At 42.5% G+C, this 27701-nt stretch overlaps 1 protein-coding gene across 3 annotated transcripts in view; it reads left to right on the top strand.

Moving 5' to 3' along the window:
• Window positions 1–9973: 9973 nt before the first annotated feature.
• The window catches only part of NFE2L2 (NFE2 like bZIP transcription factor 2), a 35121-nt gene continuing 17393 nt past the window's right edge, over window positions 9974–27701 (top strand). The window contains 1 exon segment of one of the 3 annotated variants that reach the window (NM_001257607.1): window positions 9974–10167. In NM_001257607.1, the coding sequence (NP_001244536.1) occupies window positions 10123–10167 (45 nt within the window). In that variant the 5' untranslated portion in view covers window positions 9974–10122. 3 annotated transcript variants of the gene reach the window in all.

Here is a 27701-nt window from a genome sequence, read left to right as displayed (position 1 = left end):
GTCTGCCTGTCTCGCACTTATATTCTCTACACAATAGTAAACAGCAGGATTTGTAGAAATGTAGGCTAGAGAAATTGTAATTTCTATTAATTACATGATTGTCATTTGTTAAAACCTCAGCTGCTTCACAGATAATTTCTTAGAGAAAAGTGTACTATGACAGTAAACACAATGTGTTTCTGAGGTTCATAAGACCATGAAATGATACTGGGTAACTGTTAGTTTCCGTCATTACAATATTGTACATTAAAATGATAAACATATAAGTGAAGTTACTATTTTGATCGTATTTCTTTACCCTTTATCATCAAACCTTCCTACAGCCTTATCTTTTGTTCATTTGAACTGCTTTCCTATACATCTTTTGACTATCCATGTTGTTTATTATATCTTTAAAGGTACCATAATATTTTTATATTATATTATTATGTTTTTAAAAGATACTTGATCTTTCTTCTTCTAGTCACATTGGTGTGACTCTTCTCCTAACACACTCTTTCTACATAAGCCTTCTGAAAAATAAGGCATTCACTCGCAGTGAATGATCAATGCATAGCTCGCTCAGAGCAGGGTACACATTTTTGAAATTATGAAGGTGATCTGTAGTAAAAGACACAACTTGAGTTGAATATGATAATCTGATAGAATCTGGTGCTGATTGTGAGCTTTGAAGACCTCAGACTACAGAATCAGACTACAAAATCTTAGAGTGATATTCTTCTAGTGAGCCACTAGCAATCAGATAGAGGTTTCTAGGAGCCCTCGTATTTTCTGTTTTATGTATTTACAGATTTGGATCAAGAGCAGACGGTTAGTAAGCCTTAATCAAGAAAGCAAAAACAAATACATGGAAATCTTAAATTGAATTCCAACATGAAAATTACGGCACAGTTTATACAGCTTTATGATATCCCAGTTGCATAAAATTATACTTCACCCTGCAAATAATGTCATACAATTAAATGAGGTCTATGGCAAATACTGTCATATAGATCACGATCCCCACAATGTTTAATTATTCACAAAGCATTGGGAGGTGTCTTGGGGCCTGGCCCAGTGAAAAGAGCAAAGGTTTTGAAACAGCCAAATCTAGAATTTCACATGAGCTCTTCCACGGAATCTTGGCCAAGTTACTGAATCAGATTGAACTCAGCTTTATCACCTGTAAAATGGTTATTGCTAGTATCAGTAATGACACATATAAAGTGTTTGGAAGGAGAGCTTTGTACATAATGCTCAATAAACTCAAGTTTTACCTGAGGCACTTCACACAGTACACAACAGTGTTCTTAAATTAAATTGAATTGATTATAAGGAGAGCAAGTGTTGGTATTATCTAATTTTCCAACCAGAGTGGGCAATTGAAAAGATGTATTTCCTGCTAATATAGCACTTACTTTCCCAGGAGGCTAGATTGGGCAAACTTTAGGAAGAAATGTCTCCATATATAGTGTACAAAAAAATCTCCCTCTAGCTTATGAATCCGTATTGTCACAAAACATCTATTCAGTGTTTAGAGCTTTTTAAAAAATAAAAAATAAAAAAATTACAGTGACTTTTTTAGGATAGATAATAGATATTTTAACCAATTTGATTTAAATTGTTAATGGTGTCATCTAGGAATTTAAGGGAAGAACAGTCAAGAAAAAGAAAGAAACAGGTAATAGTTGTTGCATCTCAATGCAGTTCAGAAAACATTAGTAGGTCCACCAGCGCGTGGTAGTAGAAAAAATTCTGAGGCACCAGTTGAAAGTAAAAGTTTGGTATTTTATAGTTTCCTTTTGTAAGAACTCAAGTTTGTGTTAAGTTGCATATTTATATTTTCTGGAATTTTTGTGTCATTTTATCAATAGTTAATAATACTGTTTCACCATAACTCCTCTTTGATTATGTAATCAGCAAAGTTTTTAACAATAAAGCATATTTTAGGAGTATATACCTTCCTCTCAGTCAATGTATAGAAAATATTACATTGTGTATTAAAACCACGGTGCCATGACAAGATGGTCAACATCTTTAGTCATCAGGAAAATGCAAATTGTAACTACAATTGTGTGTGTATACTTATCAAATTGTATACTTTATATATACGTAATTTATTTTGTATCAATTAGACCTCATTAAAGGTATTTTTAAAATATTATGTGGATTTTGCAGAAAATGAAAAGAGAAACCCCTGACCTCAGCTATCAGGTTGGCTACATCAACTGTTTGCCTCTTTTGCATCATCAGCTACTTCCTGACTCTGGGCAAGTGTGATGTTTTATTACTGGACTATAAGGACCTTCAGCGTAGAATCCATGTTTAACTCAACAGAGTCTTCCCTCAAACTCTCTCACTAAGTATTCAACTGTTGTTTTTAAAATGAAACATAAATTGCTTGGATCGTTTTTGGTGACTCATTTCAGAAAACATTTCTACCCAAATTCCCTAATGAACCCTTATGATTTTTTGAACCACGCGTGGGACGCAGCATATCTTCATGCTTAAGAACTTTAAAGTCAGTGACTTGTTCAGCTACTTACTAACCGCTTGACCATAGATAAAATTATCTTGCCTCTTCAGGTCTCAGTTTCCTCATTTCTAAAGTGGGACAGTAAAGGACCTATGTCTTGGGTTTTCTTAGAGGATTAAATGATATAACCCATATAAAGTACATGGGCCATATTTAGCACACAATAAATACTTGTTGTTTTTGTTGTGTTGTTATTGCTTTCCATATCCCTAATATGTTGTAGAGAAATCAAGAATCTAAAATTTCGGGTTATTATGCATAGTAAGCACACAAGAACTGTTAGCAGGGAAAAAGGCAAGTGAATTCACACATTCACCATTACAAAGTTTTGACAGTTTATGAACTCCAAAGACTAAAATATTCCATCTTTCATCAGGAGAAAGAAAACGTGATGAACAAGTTACCTGAATCTTACAGGAGGGATAGCTCTAAACTGACATTAAAGTTATCTGCATGTTAGGCTTTTTAGAATCACACAGTTAGAGGAATTTAATTTATTGGAAGAAGCAAAAGGGTTTTAATACCTTATAGTCTTCTCAGGACATTTTGATTCTTGTTCTTAGACCTTTTCATTAAAAAAGAAAAATTAAAAATCTGCCGGTAGGTAGAGAGACTAAAGTTGCAAACAGCTCGTTTACTTTCTCCCTACACTTCACACTGAAGTTCTTAAATGTAGAAATCCTGTTCTCCTATTTGTTTGCAAGTTTTCTCTCTAGTGAAAAATACTTCATCATTTTGTCCTTGGGGAATTAATTAAATAGAATATGGAAAAATGTCATCTTTAGGGAGTTTTGCTGTGAGTACTCTCAATAAATACAGCACAAGCCAAGAGACTCTACAGAGACCTGACCTAGAGTAGATGAAACCTGGGCCATTGTCAGATAGTCATTTCCTTGAGCTTTGAGCCAGTCACGTAATTGTTTTGTCACCTCTGATTTGTAATATTGGGCCTAATCGCATCTCCCTGATTTGTAGGGAGTGTTTATAAAATATATACAATAATTATTATCATTAAGCTAGATTATTAATCCCCTCCAAAAATAATGTGCTAACATGTCAACAAAATTTATGCCTTATCCTTTAGGTCTGGCCCAGTACTAGATTTGCCTTTAAAAGTCCAAGTTGGCCAGGCGCCATGGCTCACGCCTGTAATCCCAACACTTTGGGAGGCTGAGGCAAGTGGGTCACCTGAGGTCAGGAGTTCGAGACCAGCCTGGCCAACATGGTGAAACCCCATCTCACTAAAAAATACAAAAATTAGCTGGGCATAGTGTCACATGCCTGTAATCCCAGCTACTCAGGGACTGAGGCAGGAGTGTCACTTGAACCCGGGAGGCGGAAGTGGCAGTGAGCCGAGGTCATACCACTACACTGCAGCCTGGGCAACAGAGCGAGACTCCGTATCAAAAAACAACAAAAAAGCAACCAAAAAAAAAAAAATCGATTCGTTGTATGCAAAGAACATAATACCACGAGTCAGGAAATGTTATTCTGTTTCTGGTTCTGCCAGTAATTACCTCTGTGGTCATTAGTAACCACTTCACTCTTCAGTTTCCTCAAATGTAAAAGTAGGAGTTTGGACTATATCAAGGAAGAAACATACCTGATATGCGCCACCACTCTCATAATTCTGCGCCCTTGGCAGACATTGTTAATCAATCATTGAACTTTTTCTACCAAATTGGGAAGCTGTTTCTGAATACTTTTCACCAAAGCATTGTAGGCAGTCACTACCAATGCATCAGAATTGGCAATCAAAGTGAAATTTACTTCCCATCTCCGGGCCAGAAGATTTCTAAGGTTTTTTAAAATTCTCATATTACTCAAAGGGCATGACAGTCCCTGGAATAGAAAGTATCAGAAGACAATTATGTTGGCAAACCTCATTTCCCTTTTTTATTTTCCAGCCTCCAAGAATGTTATAGATTGTCTGTAAGGTCTGTTTATGAGGATGCTCTGCTCTTCCATTCATTGTAGTCTATTTTTTGTTTCTTCAAAGTGGAAATGGTTTAATTGTTTTTATCCCTTAATTCTAAAAATGCTTTCTGTAAAGATTTGAATAATACAGAAAAATACAAAGATGGAAATGAAAATTATCTGATATTCTACTCCTATTATTAATATTTGAGAACTGGCCTTGAAGACATAGCTCTAGGCATAATGTTTTTCTGTATTTTATTTTCCCCACAAAGCAATGTTATGTTTGGGCCACTTTGCATATTATTGAGAGGCTGCAGTTCTTAATCTCTATTCATAATATTTTGTCTTTGGTAACTCATGTTCTGCTGAGTTAAACTTTGCAAATATAGCAGTAAACTGAAAGAGAAAGGATATTTAGAACCTTACAACAACTACACTTAAAGATGTGGTAAAATTCTCCAGGCTCCACTCAAATAAATACAAAATGGAAAGATTTGCAAAGCTTGTGGTTAAAATTCAATTTGGAAATAAAACAGATTCAGTGGCATAGGAGAAAAGCAAGCGTTCTTTCCTTACTCCCACACCCTACTCCCACCTTTTTTCTTCTTCTTATAAAAGTAATGTATTTTGGCCAATCACAATAACTCACGCCTGTAATCCCAGCATTTGGGGAGGCTGAGGCAGGAGGACTGCTTGAGGCCAGGAGTTTGAGACCAGCCTTGTCAACATAGTGAGACTGCCCCCTCTACAAAAAATTTTACAATTAACTGGGCATGGTGGTGCATGCTTGTCGTCCCAGCTACTCAGGAGGCCGAGGTGGGAAGATTACTTGATCCCAGGAGGTCTAGACTGCAATGAGCCACGAATGCACGGCTGCATTCCAGCCTGGGTAACAGAGCAAGACCCTGTCTCCAAAAAAAAAAAAAAAAAAAAAAAACAAGTAATGCATGTTTATTTCTTTAGAACAATGCAAACACGGAAAAATGAGAAAACAAGTCATCAGTCTCCATCTAGTCAGAATAATTATGGTTAACATTTTGGAGTATGTGCATTCTGTCTTTTTTTCCTGTGCATATATATTTATATAGGTATCAACACATAAAATTCAAAGGACTCTTTCAAACTTTCTTCTGTTTACTCACTGAATTGCTGTTGCTGCAAGATACTTTTTCTCTTATGAGCAGGAAACTACACGAGTTAAAACTGGCTTTGGAGATGTACAGTTCATTTTACCAGTAATTTGCACAGTCAGGTGTACACTCCAGGGAACCAAGGATATGGGTATGTTTTGAAACTAATACACCAATTATTTTGAACACTGCTATACTGGAGTTTATTACTTATTTATTTTTGAGATGGAGTTTCACTCTCGTTGCCCAGGCTGGAGTGCGATGGCGCAATCTTGGCTCACCACAACCTCCGCCTCCCGGGTTCAAGCAATTCTCCTGCCTCAGCCTCCCGAGTAGCTAGGATTACAGGCATGCGCCACCACGTCAAGCTAATTTTGTATTTTTAATAGAGACGGGGTTTCTCCATGTTGGTCAGGCTGATCTCCAACTCCCGACCTCAGGTAATCCGCCCACCTTGGCTTCCCTGGGATTACAGGTGTGAGCCACCGCGACTGGCCTATACTGGAGTTTAGTTTATCCACTGGGCAGGTTGCTTCTCAAGTTCAAACTCCCTAAGCAGATATTCAGTGAGTATCTTACATAACTGGTACAAACGAGGTCATATCAAGGTCAGAACCTCTGTATGCGTTTATCCCTCCGTCTACTTCATTGATGAAATGTCTGTGTTTCTGAAGTGTATTTTGATAAGAATATCTGTCCACCATCTACCTAATAAAATGAAACTGATGCATGGTGTGATGAAGTTTTTTACCTTGTATGTAGCAACAAACATATGTTATGGGAAAGGCAGCTTCCTCATTCCCAGGGAAGTCAATTTTCTTCTGAGAGTCTGAGTCTTTATTAAATCACCAAATACCAACTCCCTGTATGTGCTCCCAATGTTGATTAACAAAAAGCAGCCGGGGGAAACCCTGCCTTTGATAGTCACCATACAGTATGCTGTTTTTGTTATCAATTGCTATGAAACAAACCACCCCCAAATTTAATGGCTGAAAGCAATGTATTATAATTTCTCACAGTTCTTTGTGTTGACTCGGCTTAGCCAGGCAGTCTTCTGCTGGTCTTGCTTACAGTCTCTTGTATGTGACTGCAGTCATATAGCAGCTGGGGCTGGAGTTCTCTGGGGGCTTGACTAGGTGGACTCGAAGGTCCAAGATGGTTTCTTCATTCATATGTCTGGTGTGTTGGTTCACATAGTCTCTTTATCTCCATTTAGAGTTTCATCTTCCATGACTTTTCCCATGGCCTCTCTTTCCATCAAGGTAGTCAGACCTCTATGCATAATGGATGACTTCCAAGAATATAAAATTAAAAGCTGTCAGGCCTTTTTCAAGCTTAAGTTAAAACCTGGCATAATGTCACTTCTGGCCTCTTTCCATAACTTAAAGCAAGTTGCAGGGCCAGCCATGCTTAGTTCAATATGAGGGGACTAGACAAATGCCTCAATATCAGGAGGGGTGGTTTACTGGGTGCCATTTTTAGAAGCTTTCTGTACTTTGTGCTGGACAGAGTAGAATTTCAACTACAATTCTAAAAGATTCTGAATATTTTCTGGCTTAAACATGGAGAACAATTGAGAGGAAGTGACAGAAAGAGGAAGAAGCCTCAAAATGATGGAAGATTTTGAAACAATCGGTACTTTCTTGTGCCTTGCAACTTGGCAGATTAGAGCACAAAGAAGGTGGAATTAATGGGTTGATGCATCACCATTATCCAGACTTCATGATACCTTTTTTTTTTTAGATGGAGTCTCGCTCTGTCACCAGGCTGGAGTGCAGTGGTGTGATCTCGGCTCACTGCAACCTCTGTCTCCTGGGTTCAAGTAATTCTCCTGCCTCAGCCTCTCTTTGAGTAGCTGGGACTACAGGCATGCGCCACCACACCCAGTTAATTTTTGTATTTTTAGTAGAGACAGGGTTTCACCATGTTGGCCAGGATGGTCTTGATCTCTTGACCTCGTGATCCGCAGCCTCGGCCTCCCAAAGTGCTGGGATTATAGGCGTGAGCAAGCGCGCCCAGCCGAGGATACTAATTTTTTATGAGAAATCTGGAGTAAGGTATTACAATGGACGCATCTGAAGCATGTAGGGAGGGCTGTCTTCCCAAATACAGCAAATAATTCAGACATCAATGAAAAGGTACAAGAGTCAATAGAACACAAAACCAATTGAAGGGTATTTTTTCCAGATAGTAGCTAGGAGAGCCTGGCAGCAAAAAAGGATCCCACGGCAGCAAGACAGCTGAGAAAAACCAGCACCTCCTCTTTCTCGCTCTTTCTTGCTCCTCCGGAGCTTCTCAATATGCAGTATCTGTGCCCTCCTAACACAATAGGCAGGTTTGGAGGGCAAAGCAAGGGCTCAGGCTTTCATATGAAGACAATCACATTCCAGAGTCTGCCAAGACTGGGCACCTCCGTGACATGGGTGGTCTTGAGAATGGGGTTCCCTTTATTTGACAAAACCAAATGCCAAATAGCTTTTCCTTACTGTTTGTTTTTCTTAAACATGTTCAAACTCTTATCATATTGCTCTCCTCCCTTTGAAAATATGTACTCTGCAGGTGCCTGAAATAACATACTCTCAGCAAATTGCAGCATTGGAAAAGTGAAGGTTATTTCATTCAGTCTAAACTCAATGGAAATTTTGTGGCTTAACAAGGAAACACCAAATTATAAACTCCTTTAGAGCAGTAACCGTGTCATATGACTCTGGTATCTCCTACCTGCTAGGTTCATTGTCTACCTTCTCTGATGTCGTAATTTTAATAAGTAACTTGAATTGTTAACAATTTACTCTTGTCTTTCTCTTGGACTCAGAAATGTTATTTTATTATTATGTCTCTGCATCTTTCATGTGAGGTCCTTTGCAAACAATTTCTCCTAACTTGTTTTCATTGTGCAGATAATGTTGCAGGGTTTTCACATAACAGCTGAAAGGAATTAATAGGAATTGAAGAAGCTTGCTTCAATTACAAGTAATTAATGTAGGCTTCACTTATCTCAAGGAATATCTGAATATACAAATTTACACATAAATCCTGGGAGTGTCAAATTATGCAACAGAGAGAAAGTAAGCTCTGCAGTTTTTTGGGCGTTGATCGCTATAGTCAGGGGTGTGTGTGTGTGTGTGTGTGGTTTTTGAATGAAATAGTAAAACCACTGCCAGTATTATCTACTTCACCTGGTTCTGAATAATTCCAGGAAGGTAGAAACTGAAAACCAGTCTTGTTAAAGAGTTAGAAAGACTGTAAATGCGTAAGAGGAAAGAAAAAAACAAAACCAAACCATTTATCTATCCTCTTTGAACCCGTTTCACAATATTCCTGATTTCAAATACTTGAAGTTTTCTCTGGGCAATAATTAATGTTTAAATAATTGTTTTTAATGTAAGACATAACACATACGCATTGCAGATTTAAAGCATACTTGGAAGTAGCAAGGAAAAAGATAAAAATCATTGATTCCACAGCATTTAATATATTGGTAACTATCCTTCAATTTTTTTCTGGGCACATGTTTTTATAAAATGAGCCAATACTATACAAACGTTTTTGTAACTTTTTAAAATTTGTACTATTTTGTGAGTACGTGAAAAAGAAATTTGTAAAGATTAAAAGATCATAGCATGTTGTGGTATTACACACTGTTGAAGGGCGCCATCTGTGGCGTGGTGGCTGTGCTTTAGTGGGAAGAAGTTCTCTTGCGGTTCCCGTTTTTCTCCCAGCTCTGGGTAGGCAATACTGACCACTCTCCGACCTAAAGGGACTTCTCCGTTTGCCCTTGACGGAGACACGTGGGAGTTCAGAGGAGAGCGTTCAGGGTGACTGCGAACACGAGCTCCCGGCGCTGTCCACATCTCCCCTGGGCAGGGCCCACTGCCCCCAGCCCGGGAGGGGAGCAAGGGCGGGAGGGCAGTTGGCAGTGGCACGGCCTGGGTCCAAACCTTTAGCCCCCCACCCCGGCTGGCGCCACTCTCGGGCGGTAAAGTGAGATAAAAGCAGGGCAAGGTTCTGTAACTCCAAATCAGGGAGGCGCAGCTCCTACACCAACGCCTTTCCGGGGCTCCGGGTGTGTTTGTTCCAACTGTTTAAACTGTTTCAAAGCGTCCGAACTCCAGCGACCTTCGCAAATAACTCTTTATCTCGCGGGCTAGAGCGCTGCCCTTATTTGCGGGGGAGGGCAACTGAACGCCGGCACCGGGGCGCTAACTGTGGCCTCCTCTCGATCCCCCGCCTGCTGGGACCCCAGCTGGCAGTCCCTTCCCGCCCCCGGACCGCGAGCTTCTTGCGTCAGCCCAGGCGCGGGTGGGGGATTTTCGGAAGCTCAGCCCGCGCGGCCGGCGGGGGAAGGAAGGGCCCAGGCTCTTGCCCCGCCCTTCTGGGGCGGGAGGCGGAGCGGGGCAGGGGCCCGCCGGCGTGTCGCCGATCAGCGAGTGCCGGGGAGCCCGGAGGAGCCACCGACGCCGCTGCCGCCACCAGAGCCGCCCTGTCCGCGCCGCGCCTTGGCAGCCGGAACGGGGCCGCCGTCGGGGAGCCCCAACACACGGTCCCCAGCTCAGCATGATGGAGTTGGAGCTGCCGCCGCCGGGACTCCCGTCCCAGCAGGTGCTGCCTCGGCCCTCTGGGCCCTGCGGTGGTGCCGGGACGGGGGCGGGGGAGCTAGGGAACCGCGGCCCGGGAGGGATAGCCGCAGCCGGCTTCCTCCACGTCCGGCCAGAGCCAGGACCGCAGCGCTGGCTGGAGCCGCCGCGCTTGCGCTGGGGCAGGGTGGGGAGGGGCAGCGGGGACGCGGCCGGGTGGTCCGACCGACCACGAGCCCGAGGGCGAACGGGTGGGAAGTTGCGGGAAGGTCTGGGGACTGAGCCCGCGGGCGTGGGCAGTGGTGGGCGAATCCAGCCGCGTCCCCGGTCCCCAGAGCTGGGCTTCGGAGCCCCTAAGTTTGAGCGGCCCGGCGGGCGGCGGGGCAAGAGGGGCGGACGCTGGCCGTCTGAGCCGGCGCGGCCCGGCCCTTCCGGGGCTGCGCGGCTCCCCCGCCTCAGAGCCGGCAAAAATGTGCCTAGTCACGGGGCCACTCTCGGGGGAACTGAGGTCGCCTTCGTGCTGGGACCCAGAGCCCCTTCGCCGCGCCCCAAGACCTCCGTGTGTGCGGGCTGCGGCGCGCTCACACCGCTGGGCCGTCTGTGGGCGCTGCTTTGCGAAGTCATCCATCTGTCGGATCACTCTCTGGCAGCCTTGAGCTTTCTTGAAAGCTCAACCCCGGGACGAGGGAGGAGCGCCTGAAGTGCCCAGCGGGCCCAGAAGCCCCGACGTGTGGCGGCTGAGCCGGGCCCCGCGCACTTTCTCGGCCGGGGAGGGGTTCGGGCCCGGGCACCCGGAGTTGGCCTCTCGCAACGCCGCGGGAAAGTGCGGGCGAGGGCAGCGGACTCTGAGGCCGGAGTCGGCGGCACCCGGGGCGTCTAGTTCGGACGCGGTGCCCCCTGGTGGCGCGCACCGCGCGCGTGGCTTTGGCCTCTGTGACAGCGGTCTGTTGGCCGTCACAGCAGCCCTCGGTTGGCCCTTTCCTGCTTTATAGCGTGCAAACCTCGCCGCGCCAGGGCCAAGGGACAAGTTGGAGCTGTTGATCTGTTGCGCAATTGTTATTTTCCCCAGAGCGGCTTTGTCTTTGGATTTAGCGTTTCAGAATTGCAATTCCAAAATGTGTAAGACAGGAGATTCTCTTCTGTGCTGTCAAGGGTAAGAGTTGCGAGTGTAGATTAGAATTTCTATTGCTTTTAGTTTGTTAATAATTTTTTGCTTTCAGCTGTTATTTCTTCCCTGAGTACTTTATATATTTTTCCTTTTCAGTTGAGAATTTGCCTCAGTTTCTTAACATGTCCACCCTCTTTTGCAGGGGCAGAGAGTGGAACGCTTGCGTTTCAAAACACATGCTAATTTCTGTAAATTGTTATAAAAGTGAAAAGAAGTTTCAGCTCATCCTTGTAGAAACTTTAAAAGTAGATATTTATATTTCTAATTTCTTTTGTAAATGAATTTTAGGAAAAAAATTGGAATTCAAGGAAACGTGTACTTGATGTACGGTAAATTCGTTTATGCTGTTAAATGTAAAGTCTTAGGTTAATTCCAAAGATCTATTGTAAAGTTTTAAGTTATAGACAATGTATTAATTGTGCCTTTTTTTCCCCCTTTAAAGTTGTCTTGAACTTTTCCCCAATCTTGATTGGGATTATATTCTTCTGGTTCCAACTAGGGAAGAAGTAAATTGTACTTTACGATTTATTTAATAGCTGCTGTTCAAGAGTTATCTATAGGAATGCTTGTTTGACCGAAGGATATATGATAAAAATGAACTTTGGTTTTTCTAATTTCCCGAATTGTCTACAACCCTCTATTAAATTTTTCTTTCTTTGCTGTGTAATATAACATTCCATATACAAAAATGCATAAAACATATGTACTGCATTAAGTGTGTATTTTTCAATTACGTTTGATAAAAATAACTGCTTTTCTGCCTTTGTAATCAGATATCGATTTGCATATTTGAAAACAGAAAAAGAACAAGAAAATTTAGAATTGATTTCGTTTATGATTCATATTAGATTGTTGTCATCCATAAAGATTTGAACTGAGTCAAACATTTTCTTGATCTTTTGTCAAAAAAACTCTCCAGGTGTGAAGTGGTAGTAGGATGTAGTTTTTCACCTTCTGTGCAGAGGATGTGTTGATAAACAGGGCAGTAAGGAGAGCCTTAGATTCAGTATCCCCATTAGGTGGAAGGAACATCCATTACTCTTTTCAAGGGTGTCTTGGAGAGATAAAGTACTTTCCTGGATGAGGGATGAAGCTGATATTGAAATAGACCGATGAGATTATGTTTAAGTCAAACAAAAGAAAAATAGGACAGGCCTCTCATCTCCTGAATGAATGTTAAGCAAAGACCAACTTGACTTTTTAGATATGTGAAAAATCTCTTGAGAGGTTGTGGAAGCAGCATGTAGGAGGATAAATGCATAACTCACATCAGTCTTTTCCGCATTAAAAATAACTTGGGCCATTTTGAAATCTTTCTTTCTTGCCCTGGGTTGTTATAAGCAACGTTGGGGGAAAACCGACTCTGTCTTTAGGATTACCAGGAAAAGTTGAAAGCCAAATGCATCATTTTTCTTAAGATTTGTTTCTATTGAGGATAAATCATGTTTAACAAAGCTGCGTGAAAAAAAGGAACACAACAAGTACATTTTTTTTTCTGGGAATTTCCTCTGTCCTGACTGAAGACATTAAAAGGGGGTTTTGTGTCAGTATTTCCTCCTTAACTGTTCCTTGAACGTGGGTTATCTTTTCAGTATGCAGGAAGAATTTGGCACTAAGATAATAATAGATAAGTTACTGGGCACTTCCCTGGGTCCAAACATAATTGCTTCACATGCATAATTTTACAGTAACCTCACGGGAAATACTATTATCCCTGGTTTCCAGGTTGGGAAAACCAGAGATAATAGTTAGATCAGGCATTAGGTTAGGAAAGAGGCACAGAGAAAGGCCAAGACCTGCTAAGGTGACCAAACTATTGAGTGGCCAAGGTAGCATTCAAACAGGTTTGACTCCTGGGGGCTCCTAATCACCACTTCCAGACTACCAAAACTCCTTAAACTTTAAATAGGAAGAAAAACTCACACTTCAAAAGGTGAGTAAGTTGAGATTTGCCTATTCTGGGGGAAGGAGAGGCTAGAATGTAAAAGATTGATGTTTGCAGCTTTTCCATTTAGCAAGACACTTAATCACTGTATGACTGGGGGAGGTGGACCTTGTTAAATGCTGGGAGAGTGAATACAACCCATCAATGGGATTACCCACTGTGGTCCTTTTCAGGAAGACACAGAAGCCTCGGTGGGTTCAATTTAGAGAGGCAGGACTGTTTTTTTGTTTTGTTTTGTTTTGTTTTGTTTTTGAGATGGAATCTTGTTCTGTTGCCCAGGCTGGAATGCAGTGGCCTAATCTTGGCTCACTGCAACCTCCACTTCCCGGGTTCAAGTGATTCTACTGCTTCAGCCTCCAGAGTAGCTGGGATTATAGGCACTCACCTCCCGGATAATTTTTTGTATTTTTCGTAGAGATGGGGTTTCACCATGTTGGCCAGGCTGGGCTGGTCTCGAACTCCTGACCTCAGGTGATCCACCCGCCGCGGCCTCCCAAAGTGTTGGGATTACAGGTGTGAACCACTGCGCCAGCCTGTTTCTTAATATAATAAGTTTTTTAAATTCCTGGGGTCTTGGCAATGTCTAAGATTCTGCCTCACAGTTTTCAGGAACTGTTTCCCTTTGTTCTTAATTAAATCTCTTTGCTACTGGAGTCTTTGCCTTTGTTCGCCTTGCTAGTTGGTACATTTCTTCTGTTCCATTGGCGCTTTTTGTTTTGAAGTAGTGCTCAAAAATAAGTTTGGTAGTAAGAATATGGTGAAGACTGTGACGGACAGGGTTAAACCAGGTTGAAGGAAAGAGCAGAATGGGGAAAATTTGAGTTGAAAACAGCTAGCAGAAACCTGATGGCGCAAATTCAACCCTAATCTCATGTTTTGGCACTTTTGAACTATAGCAAGCATAAGGGCTCAAGTCTTATCTAGTTGAAGCTAACTTGGGTCTTTGAGAATAGTACATCTCAAAATTAAACACTTTCTTAGTCCTTATTGTTAAACAAGTTGTTTTTGGAATTATTGTCTTATTTGTCTGAATTAAGTGTGCTGCAGGACTTATAGGATCTGATGGATGATTTGCCTAAAAGTTAGTCCAGGTCAGCCTTAGGGCATTTAAGTGCTTGGTCCAGCCACTTTCTGAAAGTTGACTGAAATATGTTGCACACCAGGGTAGAGGAGGACAAGTTTACTAGATGTCATTTTTAACCTGCTTGTCTTCATCTCTGACTGTAGAAATGTTTATTCATTGTAAGTTTGCCATAAATAGAGAACAGAGTTTATTTTTTTGATCATTTAATTTCTAGGAGCTATTGAAATTTCACTGCTACCTGCTTTTAAATAAGCACCAACAAACATTTATTAAAAGGGCTTTAAGGTATAGGCCAAGATTTATTCAATTGCTAATGGTATGTTTTCTGTAAATGAAAGCAAAAATATGTTCAAGTATATAATATTAAATATTAACATTCAGAAACTGTTGGAGAAATATATATGGCTTTCTTATACCAGACTATACCCCAGACATGAAAACAAGACTGTTGAACAACATCCTGTGCTACTTAAAGTTTGAGCCTTCTATGTGTCAGCTTCTGCCATAATAACTTTGAACTATGACTATTAAGTATATTAAGAACTTTGAGTAGGGGAGGCACTTTTAATCATTTGTTTTTATGGCATATGTACTGTAATACCTGTGTGTTGCAAATCCTGGTGTTTAAAAGTCTTTTTGTGTATTTGAGCATGTAAGTTTATTTGGCCCAAACTGTTGGTACTAGTAAAGACAAGTTCAGGGCATTAAGTAGGACTTGGACTTACAGCACCAAGTTCGTCTTTCTTTTTTTTTTTTTTGAGACAGAGTCTCACTCGGTCACCTAGGCTAGAGTGCATTGGTACAATCTCGGCTCACTGCAAGCTCTGCCTCCCGAGTTCAAGCGATTTTCCTGCCTCAGCCTCCCGAGTAGCTGGGATTACAAGTGTGCGCCGCCACGCCAGGTTAATTTTTGTAGTTTTAGTAGAGATGGAGTTTCACTGTGTTGGCCAGGCTGGTCTCGAACTCCCAACCTCAGATGATCCGCCTGCCTTGGCCTCCAAAAGTGCTGGGATTATAGGCGTGAGCCACTGTACCTGGCCTCCAAGTCCATCTTTCAAAGGCCCTGTTGATAATTGACTCTTGAGAGTCATTACAGTCCATCAACAGCCTATATTCTGAATATATATATATTTTTTAAATTCTAAGGCAATGCTAAGTAGCCATTCCAAATAAGGTTAGAACTGAGACTTTAGGGCCTGTATTATCAGTTGTACACTGACAAGCTCTGAACTCTATTGCTTTTTCAAATCAGAGAAGAAAAATGAGTAAGAAAAGAAAAATAGGCCCGGCGCGGTGACTCACGCCTATAATCCCAGCACTTTGGGAGGCTGAGGTGGGCGGATCACGAGGTCAGGAGATCGAGACCATCTTGGCTTATACAGTGAAACCCCATCTCTACTAAAAATACAAAAAATTAGCCGGGCGTGGTGGCGGGCGCCAGTAGTCACAGCCACTCAGGAGGCTGAGGCAGGAGAATAGCGTGAACCTGGGAGGCAGAGCTTGCAGTGAGCCGAGATGGTGCCACTGCACTCCAGCCTGGGCAACAGAGCGAGACTCTGTCTCAAAAAAGAAAAAGAAAAAAAAGAAAAGAAAAATATGGATCACTTTGGCTTTGAGGCCTCCTCTGAGTTTATAGTTTTTACCTTCTGTATTACTTAGGTGATCCTCTCTAATGGCATTTTAAATCTTTCTTGATACTTGTCTTACTTATCTTTTTTTTTCTCTAAGTAGATAGCTCCTTGAGAGCTGTGCATAGAATTTATAGATATAGATGTATTTTAAAGTAAGATACAATTTACATACCATACAGTTCACCCATTTAATCTAATTCAGGGTTATGCAACCCTATGAACCCTATGAATTTAGTGGTTTATTCATAGGGTTATGCAACCATCACTGTAATCAATTTCCAACACCCTCAAAAGGAACCCCATATCCATTAGCAGTCACTTCCCATTTCCTCTCAACTCTCCTGGCCCCTGGTAACTACTCAGTTATTTTCTCTATCTGTGAATTTGCCTATTCTGGACGTATGATGTAAATGGAATGGCATGTAAATGTAATCATACAATATTTATCCTTCTGCTGCTGGCTTCTTTTACAGCAATGTTTTCAAGGTTTAAAAATGTTGCAACTTGTATCAATAGTATGTTTTCGAGGTTTAAAAATGTTGCAACTTGTATCAATAGCATCATTCCTTTTTATGGCTGCATACTATTCCATTGTATGGCTATACCACATTTTATTTATCCAGTTGATGATCATTTGAGTTGTTTCCACTTTTTATATTTCTGTTTGTTTCTTACGGCAGTGGTTCTCAAGCTGTTGTATATTAGACTCACCATCAGTATTTTAAAAACTAATGCCCAGGCCATATCCCTCATGAGATCAAAATCTCTGGGGGTGGGGCCCAGGCATCACTATTTTTTTAAGGTTCTGAGGGGAGTCCAATGAGCAGTCAGGTTTGAGAGCCAGTGCCCTAGGGCAGCAGTCCACAGTGTTTTTAGTACCAGGGATGGGTTTTGTGGAAGACAGTTTTTCCATAAAAGGAGGTAGAGGACGATTTCAGGATGAAACTGTTCCACCTCAGATCATCAGGCATTAGATTCTCCTAAGGAGCCAGCAACCTACATCCCTTGCATGCTCAGTTCACAACAGGGTTCGGGCTTCTCTGATAATCTGCTGCTGCTAATCTGACAGGAGGTGGAGCTCAGGTGGGAATGCTGGCCTACAACTCACCTCCTGCTCTGCGGCCTGGTTCCTAACAGGCCACTGACCCGTCTGTAGCCAGCAGGTGGGGACCCCTGCCCTAGGAGACCCACCTCAATGCTTGGTACCCATTGAAGTATGTAGTGATTTAGAAAACTGGTTAGGATGTCTTATTTAAATCATGAAAGCAAGTGCTTTTGTCTTTGATCACTGCCCTTCACAGCCTTACATTTAACACCTACATTCAGGAACTGTGTTTCAAGGTGCCTGGCGAGTGTCTGAAACTCACTTAGTATATATAACCTGAGCTCATTAAACCCCTCCAGAAGATTTGGGTAACTTTGTTATGAAAGGGCTTCTCTGAAGTGGGTCAGTAGGATTGTTCCGTGTTTTTTCAGGAATGTGGCCTGTGATAACTTGCAATCTAGGTTATTTGGAAATAGCACTGAGAGAAGCCAGTGAGGACAGAATGCTCAGAAGCTTGGGATAGGTGTTGGACATCCTGGAGGCCAGGATGGAACACCGTCTTACTCTAGGAATCCATGTTCCTGGGCCTCATTATCTTCCTCCATTAAAAACAAAGACTTAAATCTCTACAGCAACTTTTAGCAACTTCATTTTTTGGTTCTCTGTATCTGCCTGATGAAGTCCCACTTTGTAGTGACTCCCACTTATGTTTACCTGAATGGCTTTTGGGTTGACATATTTGGAAACTGGGGCTAACTTCCAAACTGTTGCCAAATTGTGTGTGGGTGTGCGTGCCACAGCGCAGCGTTCCCACTTGACAGACTTGACGGTATGGTGGTTGGGGGCTTGTGAAGCTGGCTTAGCCCCAGCCCTATACACCCACCCCACAGATGGTGCAAACAGGCCCAGAAGAGAGTGGGTAACTGTCCACTGTGGCCTCCACAGCCAGGGTTGCCAGGCAGAGCTCTCAAGGCCCAATTCCAGTCTTGTCTTTGACCATTGCCCCTTTGGGAGGGGGGAGGTGGATTTGTCACCTTTCTGGAAGCATGCTTTTCTAATTCTAATCATCCGTAGTTTGTTGCTTTAAGATTTAGAAAATGGTATCCTGTTATTTTACTTGTTCTTAGGAGTTTCGTATTGAATGGTGTACATAATGTGATTCATGTACCTCAAAACAGAAGGACTTCAGTTAAGATTTAGGCTGTATGCAGCATACACTTCTTGAATTTCCTCATTCAATGTCCTTTCCTTATTTATTTATTTATTTATTTATTTTGCAGGAATGTGGCGGACATTCAGAGTAGATTAGTACCTTCAATGTCTGTGTGAAAGAAATGACCTTAATATGAGGACAGTATTGACTGTGTATGTAGCGGGCCCACTGATAAGGTGTATAGAATTTTGCTTTATTTCAGACCTGACAATCTCTTGTCTGTTCTGCTTCCGCATAAAATTATAATACTGCACATGGATGTAAAACCCAATCTATTCCTTGCCTAAGGGACTAGAATAGAGGGAAGAATGATTATAGTTGTTTGTTGCCTTTTGTGAAGGTAACAGGCACAGAGGTATGATGCATGATGGAATTATATACCTTTTCTTCAGGTGCTTGAGGGCTAACTAAGGACCTGTACTTTTTGTTTGTTTGTTTGTTTTGCACTACTGGGGCCAGGGAGCCTTGCTGTTGCATCTAGAGAGTAGTGAAGAACCATGAATATTTCACAAAAAGAAAAAAAAAATTTTAACCATTAAGAGTGCTGGTAGTGACTTCCTCTTGCAAGTAAAAAACTCATTTTTTAAGGAAAATGAGAGTTTTTTACTTGCAGTAGGAAAAGTTGCCAATTTTTCAAGTTATTTTTATTCTTGATGATTCTCAATGAGACATAGAGAATATACATAGAAAAAACAACCCTAGGCCAGGTGTGGTGGCTCACACCTGTAATCCCAACACTTTGGGAAGTCGAGGTGGGAGGATCATTAGAGACCAGGAGTTTGAGATGAGCCTGGGCAGCATATTGAGACGCTGTCTCCTCAAAAAATTAAAAAATTAGCCAGGTCTGGTGGTGCACACCTGCAGTTGTAGCTGCTTGGGAGGCTAAGGTGGCTTGAGCCCAGGAGTTTGAACGTGCAGTGAGCCATGATCATGCCACTGTACTCTAGCCTAGGCAACAGAGTAAGATCCTGCCTCAATAGAAAAAAGAAAAACCAACCCTAATGGCCTGGAACAGGGCTGGTTTACTTTGTGTCAGCTACAGTGCCCCCACTCACCAACCCACATGTTCTTCTCCTGCTGGTTCCCAAGCAGAGACCAGGACCAAGGATGGGAATCATCCTGTGGTGCAGGTTGTATCTTATCCTCCGGAAACAGCACTTCACCCTCTGTTAGAAACTTCTTTACCACACTGCCTGTTTGGTGAAATCCTTAGGGTAGTGACTTCCAAATTGTGATCCAGGGGCCACCCCTTGGTGGGAGGATCAGGAAGGAGGGGGAATGCATCTTAAGAAAAGTTGGGGGAACCTCATATCTTATTGATCCTGAAAAGTAAAGTCTTTCTTCCTCAGAGAGATGCAGGTAGACATGACTCGCTTAGACAGAAACTCATTCGTCTCCCTCCCTTCTGCCCCTGCAGGACTCTTGGAAGTCTGGGGCCCCGTGAGCACGCAGCTCTTGCTCTGTGCTACAGGTTTCCAAAGTTCACTTGATAACAGTACAATTGTGCTGTAAATTGTGCAATAATGGAGACTGAGGAAACAATTAGTCTTTCATCTTGATTCATGTTACCAGCTCACTTCCTATGGTGTGAAAAGAACCAGCCTTTGGAGTTAGGAGTCATCTGAATACAGACAGAACTGGCAATATTACGGGGAAGAAAGGGGAAAATAAATGAACATTTTCAAAGACGTTAAGTCATTTGGCCAGGACCACACTGCTTGCAGATAGCAGAACTGGGATTTTGACTGTCCATAATCCCTATTCTCTGCTTGTTTTACTCCTTCCCTCTCGTCTTTCTTTTTGCTTTGTCTGATGACCTACAGACATTCTGTCAGCTGCTAAAGGATGAGGGACTACTTTATAAAGATTGACAGGACAGTGCCGCTACTCAAGGAGCTCATTCCATGTGGACCAGTGGGGGCACGGTTGACGCATGGGCTGGACTTCTCTTTGGAGCGGAGGCCTGTTCCACCTTACAGGATCGTTGTGACAAGCAGAAAGCACCCCGCCTCACCTCCATACAATTCCTAATGCTCCTGGGTGATATACCCTCCCCAGTGGAACCATGGTGGTGCATGGACTTCTAGGGACCATTTGAAGCCAGGACTTTGCTGCTTGTTCTTAGGAAATCTCAGAATATTACTTCCTTGTTTTTGGTAGGGAAGCCTGCCATCTCCCCAGGTGGCAGCCTGTTTATACCTTTTATCCTCACCTGAAGCAGGTGATGAGACAGAGGCCATGGAATATAATGAAAGCGCCACAAAGGTAGATTCTGGGTATATTTTATTTACCCAGGTAGAGTGGCTTGTCCAGATTCCTTCACGCAGAGCAACATTTGATATGGTAATTGTTACTGCTGAAGTTTGCCATTTCTCAGACCTATGACTGCAAGGAATTGGTAACAAAAGGATAAACTAAACATTGTTATTAATTTTCAGAGAGATAAAGTTAAAATCATGTATGTCATATCTCTCTGGGGCTTAACCACCTTTTCTGCTAGGCACTTTTTGAAGAAGTCTGAATACTGAGGTAAGAGAGTAAAGGGGGGAAAGTAAGTTAGCCCACTTCTCATCCTTTTTCTGACCATCAGCCTGAGGGCAGTAACTAGAGTCCACTAAGGAAATTCACTTAATCAGCAATTAATCAGTTGATTGTTATATTGTCCACACTGCAAAATTCTTTAAAGGATATTTGAAGATATTATCACATTTGTTCTCTTACAATCTATTTTATTGTTTATTTGAAGGGGTGTGTGTTAATAGTTCTTAAGATATCATACTTTATTTCCAGTAGCATATCCAAGAAATAATTTAGAAGTTTTTTTTTTTTTTTTTTTTTTTTTTGAGACGGAGTCTCGCTCTGTCGCCCAGCCCAGGCTGGAGTGCAGTGGCGCGATCTCGGCTCACTGCAAGCTCCGCCTCCCGGGTTCACGCCATTCTCCTGCCTCAGCCTCCCGAGTAGCTGGGACTACAGGCGCCCACAACCGCGCACGGCTAATTTTTTGTATTTTTAGTAGAGACAGGGTTTCACCGTGGTCTCGATCTCCTGACCTTGTGATCCGCCCGCCTCGGCCTCCCAAAGTGCTGGGATTACAGGTGTGAGCCACCGCGCCTGGCCTAGAAGTATTGTTAATGGGAATGATGTTAAATAGTTTTTCTATGACTAGTAGTTGGGTCATATATGATATAAAACATGGTATCTTTGTTACTTAAGTAATTTGAACTCTAACCCCATATATCTTAGGTAGACAATGAAAATACTGAATTGTGAGTCTAAATAATATACACTTACTCATTCCACAAATATTTATTAGGTATATATACACCCTAGGAAACTTTCAGGGCATGAAGCTGTTTTAATCTTCCAAGATAATGCAGCACGTATCCCCCTTGAGGGACATTTGTTTTTCAAATTGCTCCTCTCTGTCTCCTCTGCTTCGGATATGAGTTCTTCTAAGTAAAGACTGTATTTTAATCTTTTGTGTAGTTCTAATGTCTAGCGCCATGCCTGGTGCTTACTTAATAGTTGCTCAGTCAGTGTGAGGGTAAGTCCATTAACTGCCTCTAGGAACTTGATATTTTATATAAACTAGTCTGTGATACATGACAAGGCTGTGACAGTGCAGATGAGAAAATGTGACTTCTAACTGGGGTGCTCAGAGAGGATATCCTGGAGGAACTAGCATTTTAACTAGACTTTTCTTTTAAGCTGGTAGATTTTGTTTGGTTCAGGCTTCAGCTGGAAGCCCAAGCAATGGTGCAGGTATGAGCTGGACTATGACAGAATATTGGGCCAGTGGGGGTGACAAGGCTAACTTGGGGGTTGCCATAGAGGGTCTTCAGTGCTCATGTGCACTGTTTCAAGTTTGTACAGGGCATCTGGAAACCATGGAAGAAGGTTCTGGAAAGGGCAAGGCACGTAAACTGGATGTGGATAGGAAGTTATTGTGGCGGGTAAATTGGAAGATGGACAGGTTGGAGTCAGGGAGATGTGAGCAGGCTCCTGCCAAGGTGTAGGTCTGAGCATTGTTGTGATGGCTTAGTTGGTTTGGCATCAGCACACATGTTGAGAATCTGTCACTGTAACTCTAAATTGTATCCTTGCTAAACATGTAAAAAGAACTTCTTGGAGCCTCCTTTTTTAAGGAGGGAAGTGGGTTGTGCTCAAGCTTGCATGCTCTGCTGTTCCTGTGCTTTAACAGAAACTCATCCACCAGTGTGGTCATGGATGAAAGGAGAGGAAAAACTAGCCAGAAGTTGCCATTTTGCTTAAAGAATGGTTTCCTTTCTTCCTTAAGGTGGCACAGAGGGTTTCTCTCTTTTTGCCCTTCTCTAAGATTGATTTACTATTTTCAGTAAATTCTAACAGTCTGATCCTTGACTTCCAATTACAATGATTAGCAATATTTGCCCAAGAAAAGAAAAAACAATTTCCTCTCTTTTCTCTCCTATGAGCTTTTCCTGTGAGCTCCAAGCAGACAGATGTGGACGTCTAGCAATGCTGTTAACAACAGCTGTGTCTGTTGGACTCTGCAACACTGGGCACGGTACAAAGTGCTCTGACAAACTCTTCTGCCCTTCGCAATCCTTACTACACCCTGTGAGGTGAGGAGCATTCTCCCTGTTTTATAGGTGAAGAACTGAGGCAAAGAGAGGTTATGTCATTAGATTTTACAATAGGGTGTGCTTCCGTTTCATCATCTTTAGATTGATGTTACTGTGACATCGTCTTCCTAGAATTAACTAAGTGAACTGGGCACAGGAAATAGCACATGGCATACCTTCAGCAAACGGTGGCTATGATCATTATCATCATTCCATTTCTTGAAAAAAATCCCTCCTCCTTTTTTTTTTTTTTTTTTTTTTTGAGACAGGGTCTCGCTCTGTCACCCAGGCTGGAGTACAGTGGCGCGATCTCGGCTCACTGCAAGCTCCGCCTCTCAGGTTCACACCATTCTCCTGCCTCAGCCTCCCGAGTAGCTGGGACTACAGGCGCCCGCCGCCAAGCCCGGCTAATTTTTTGGATTTTTAGTGGAGAAGGAGTTTCATCGTGTTAGCCAGGATGGTCTGGAACTCCTGCCCTCGTGATCTGCCCGCCTCAGCCTCCCAAAGTGCTGGGATTACAGGCATGAGCCACCGCACCTGGCAAAAATCCCTCCTTGAATTTCAGCGTAAACACTCATGCCTTTTTTTGCTGTTTGCTATAATCCTCTCATTCTCCTTGGTCTTCTTGGCCTTGCGTGAGGGCCTGGTTGTTGTGGAGACCGAGGTCTTCTGAAACAGAAAACCAACCCGTAGCAAGGCCTGATGTGTGCCCTAGAATGGCAGAGGCCCCACACGCTGCCCTGGCTTCCCTGGAAGACCCTCCAGCCTGTCTGCTGGATTTCTTGTCCTTACAGGGATTGTTAAACCATCTCGTAGGATTCCTTTCCAGACTCAGCCCTTCACTTGTAGCAGCATTTCTTACTCTGAGGTTCTGGGCCTAGAAACCCAGTGTCCAAAGGTCTAGGACAGAGAGAGTTTATAGAGAGTGGGAGTGCATCAGTGGAAGGCTGAATCCAAACATGAACTGAGCTGGCCTGGGTGGCCTTGTCCTTTTGCCATCCTCGTAACCCTTTAAAGGCTTTAAGATACTTCTTTTGTAATAACTACCCCTAACTAAATTTGGCCAGAGCTGTGAAGGGAAAGAAAATCTAAGACCCTTGAGGGAGATGACAGCCGACTGTTTTACATTTTTACTACCTTTGTTGTTGCCATGCACAGCTGATACATAAACAAGCAATGGCTTCATCTTCTATTTTTTTATATACTGGTTGGACCCAGAACCCTAAAATGTAGATGCTTCTCATGGTCATTTGGCATTTGCAACAGGAGCTGAATTTATTAATAGTACTAATACCTCATCCTTGAGTTGTCTGATATTTTTAAGGGGCATTTGCATACTTTGTTTTTCATATGGAAAACTTTCCATAAGGGCTGGTATCATCTTGGCCTTCCATTGCAGGAACAGCACAGGGAGGTTCGGTGGCTAGGTCACAGTTACCCACACAGCTAGGTAGCAGCAGAGACCCCACCTGGCACCCACCTGGCTTCCTAAGCCCATCGCACTGTGCAGCCTCCCTGAGGAAGCCTAGAGTGGATAGGAACTCTGGTTCTTTAAGATGACCCTGAGTTGGATCTCACTGTCACCATTTATCAGATGGGGGGGTGTCTTCAGGCAAAAGTACTTAACCTCTCTTGTTTCTGTTTCCTTACTCCAAAATGGCAATGATCATACGACTACCCACCTGGGTGGATTGGTGTGCGTATGAAGGAAGTCACGGGGACAAGTGGTTGGAAGAGTGTTGAGCACATAGAAAGTACAAGATAAATGGTGGCCATTGTGTTACTAGTTAGACTATATCATACTTGTCTTTAGCTGGGCTTAGAATCTTGACACTGTGATCTTTCATTCTCAGATCTTAATATGAAGGCTTACCAGGTAACCACTGCCCCAACATAATTATTTAGTGGGTTCATACATGTGAAAGCAGTTGAAATACAATTTCTGAACTCAAGGTTAATATATATCCTTAGTTGGAACAGGTAGTACTCTCCCAGCACCTAAAGCCCCTCACTTCTATCCATTCTTCAAATGACCTTTGCAATAATCATGGTAATTGAGTAGCGTCTGCACCATAACATTGTTGAATAACATCAAAATGATCCGTTTAGCCATCATGAGCCCTCCTAGTAATTCAGACGCACACCAGCTCTTTCAGGTTATTGAGGTAGCTTTTATAAATAATTGCTAACAGTACAAATACTGTCTCGGGTATTTTGGAAGAGTGAATTTTCCTATTGATTTCAGTGTATCTTTAGGAAGTAATTTGCAAAACAGAAGAGTTTGGTTCAGGCGAACTCACCCCTAAGGAGTGTGGAGGGCCACATTGTAGGTTTACTCTGCACTGCCCCTCGCGCTTGAAATTTGGCTCTTGCAACCAAGGAACTGAATTTTTAATTTTGTTAAATTTTGATTTAAATTTTAAAACAGAAGTAGTATAAAATATTTTTCTGTTAAATATACCTTGTAGTTTTGGTAAGACTACATTTTGTGTTACCATGTTGGGTAAGATTTCTTGTAGTGTGTATTGTGTTTTGTCACCTCGTTAATAATTTTCTTATTTTGGTTGCATGTTAAAATAATTTTGGATATATTGGGTTAAATAAATATATTGTTAAAATTAAATTCACTTGTTTCTTTTTTTGTTGGTGAGGCTAGTATACTAAAAAATTTAAAATTACCCGTGTGGATTGCATTATATTTCTATTAGGGCTGCTTTAGCTGAAAGTAGCCTATTTAAAAAAAAAAAATCATTATTTTCAGACTTACATTTGGACTTCATAGAATCAGAGGTATTTAGAGGAAGGGATCTTAGGGGTCACCTCACTCAGCTCCAACCTTTTGCAAGTGATAAGACCAAGACCAGAGGCTACTATAAGATGATTGACCTCCTCCCAGATGGGGACTGGATCCAGTGGCTTTATAGCTTTTGTGTTGGATCCTGGTTTTACTTGGAAACATAGCAGACATCAGAGCTGCAGAGAACTTCTACCAGATCCAGAGTGAAGAAAATGCCATATTTATTCATTTATTTACTTATTTATGGAGACTGGGTCTTGCTCTGTTGCCTAGGCTGTAATACAGTGGCAGAAACACGGCTCACTGCAGCCTCAACCTACTGGGCTCCAGGATCCTCATGCCTCAATCTCCGGAGTAGCCAGAGCCACAGGTACGGGCCACCACGCCTGGCTAATTTTTTTTTTTTCTCTCTTTTGTAGAGACTGCGTCTTCCATGTTGGCCAGGCTGATATCAAAACTCCTGGGCTCAAGTGGTCCTCCTACCTTGGTCCCCCAAAGTGCTGGGATAACAGGTGTAAGCCACCATGCCTGTTTTGGCAGTTTTTAGGGGCCCACACTAATTTTGAGACAGGTCTGCACTTGATAATGTAATGCTAGAGGCTGGGCAGGGGAGATGATCTGCCTGAAAGGGCTGAGAACTGGGAGGCTCTTATTCCTATAGTCTTGAGCAAAGGCACAGTCTTAGAGAACCACACAATATTCAGAGCTTGCGGGTTGGAGAAGGAAAGTCCTCTAAAAAATAAAGAGTATGGGGGCCGGGGGCAGTGGCTCATGCCTATAATCCCAGCACTTTGGGAGGCCGAGGCAGGCGGATCACCTGAGGTGAGGAGTTCGAGACCAGCCTGACCAACATGGAGAAACCCTGTCTCTACTAAAAATGCAAACATGGCCAGGCGTGGTGGCGCATGCCTGTAATCCGAGCTACTCAGGAGGCTGAGGCAAGATAATTGCTTGAACCCGGGAGGTGGCGGTTGCGGTGAGCTGAGATCACGCCATTGCACTCCAGCCTGAGCAACAAGAGCGAAACTCTGTCTCAAAAAAAAAAAAAAAAAGAAGAAAAAGAAAGAAACAGTACAGGTCAGACATTGGGCAATTTTCTCATAGCAGAATTTCATAGGCCATTAATTTGGTTACAGACTTGAATAGCACACAACAGTTCTCTAAGGGTCTGTTTTCAAAGTAATTCCTAATATTTAATGAATTTTTAAGTAATAGAAATTGCAATAGGAAAGTCTAGCTTGAAATCTAATTTGTGTTAGGTTGACCAGGTGACAACCAACCACCCCTGGATTCTGCTCAGTTAGCTGAGACCTGGGGCCAGTTGCCCATTTAGCATCTCAGGCCTCAGGATCCTCATTTATAAACCTGGAGTTTGGACTGCGGTCTCCATGATCACTGTCAGCTCTCCTTAGTCAGTTGGTTGTTCTAAATGTAGTTTAATTGCCAGTAAACACCTGTTCCTGAGTGATACATCTTTAGAAAGAAAGCCTTTTCCTGGTCTTTAAGGAGCCAGTAGATGGGTCAACCTGGCTGGACTTGCTTTTTCAAGTCTGCCTTGTCTATTAGAAAGGCCAAGCTTGCTGATTTTGCCTGTTACATTTGAGTGTTCCTGAGACTTTGCCCAACCTCGGTCTTATCTGCAGGTACCCCAGCCTCTGCATTCCTTGCCCCTACAAAATGTGTTGCAAGTACCAAAGGCACAAATGAAGATTAGCTTGGCTGGAGCATGGCTAGGCACACACCAGTGATTAAATAAATGCTGTTTGCTGGCTGACACTTCTGGAGTGGAAGTTGATTCCTTTTTCTTTTCTTTTCTTTTTTTTTTTTTTTGTGGGGTGGGGCAGAGTTTTGCTTTTGGTGCCCAGGCTGGAGTGCAATGGCTTGGCGCCATCTTGGCTTGGCGCGATCTCGGGTCACCACAACCTCCGTCTCCTGGATTCAAGCGATTCTCTTGCCTTAAGATTATAGGCTTCCGCCACCATGCCCAGCTAATATTTTGTATTTTTAGTAGAGACAGGGTTTCACCATGTTGGCAAGGCTGGTCTTGAACTCCTGAGCTTGTGATCCACCTG

Source organism: Macaca mulatta, chromosome 12 (genome assembly GCF_049350105.2).
Source record: "Macaca mulatta isolate MMU2019108-1 chromosome 12, T2T-MMU8v2.0, whole genome shotgun sequence".
NCBI classification, from domain to species: Eukaryota; Metazoa; Chordata; class Mammalia; order Primates; family Cercopithecidae; genus Macaca; species Macaca mulatta.
The sequence above is the reverse complement of the archived record's forward strand: the minus strand, read 5'-3'. Positions and strand labels throughout refer to the sequence as shown.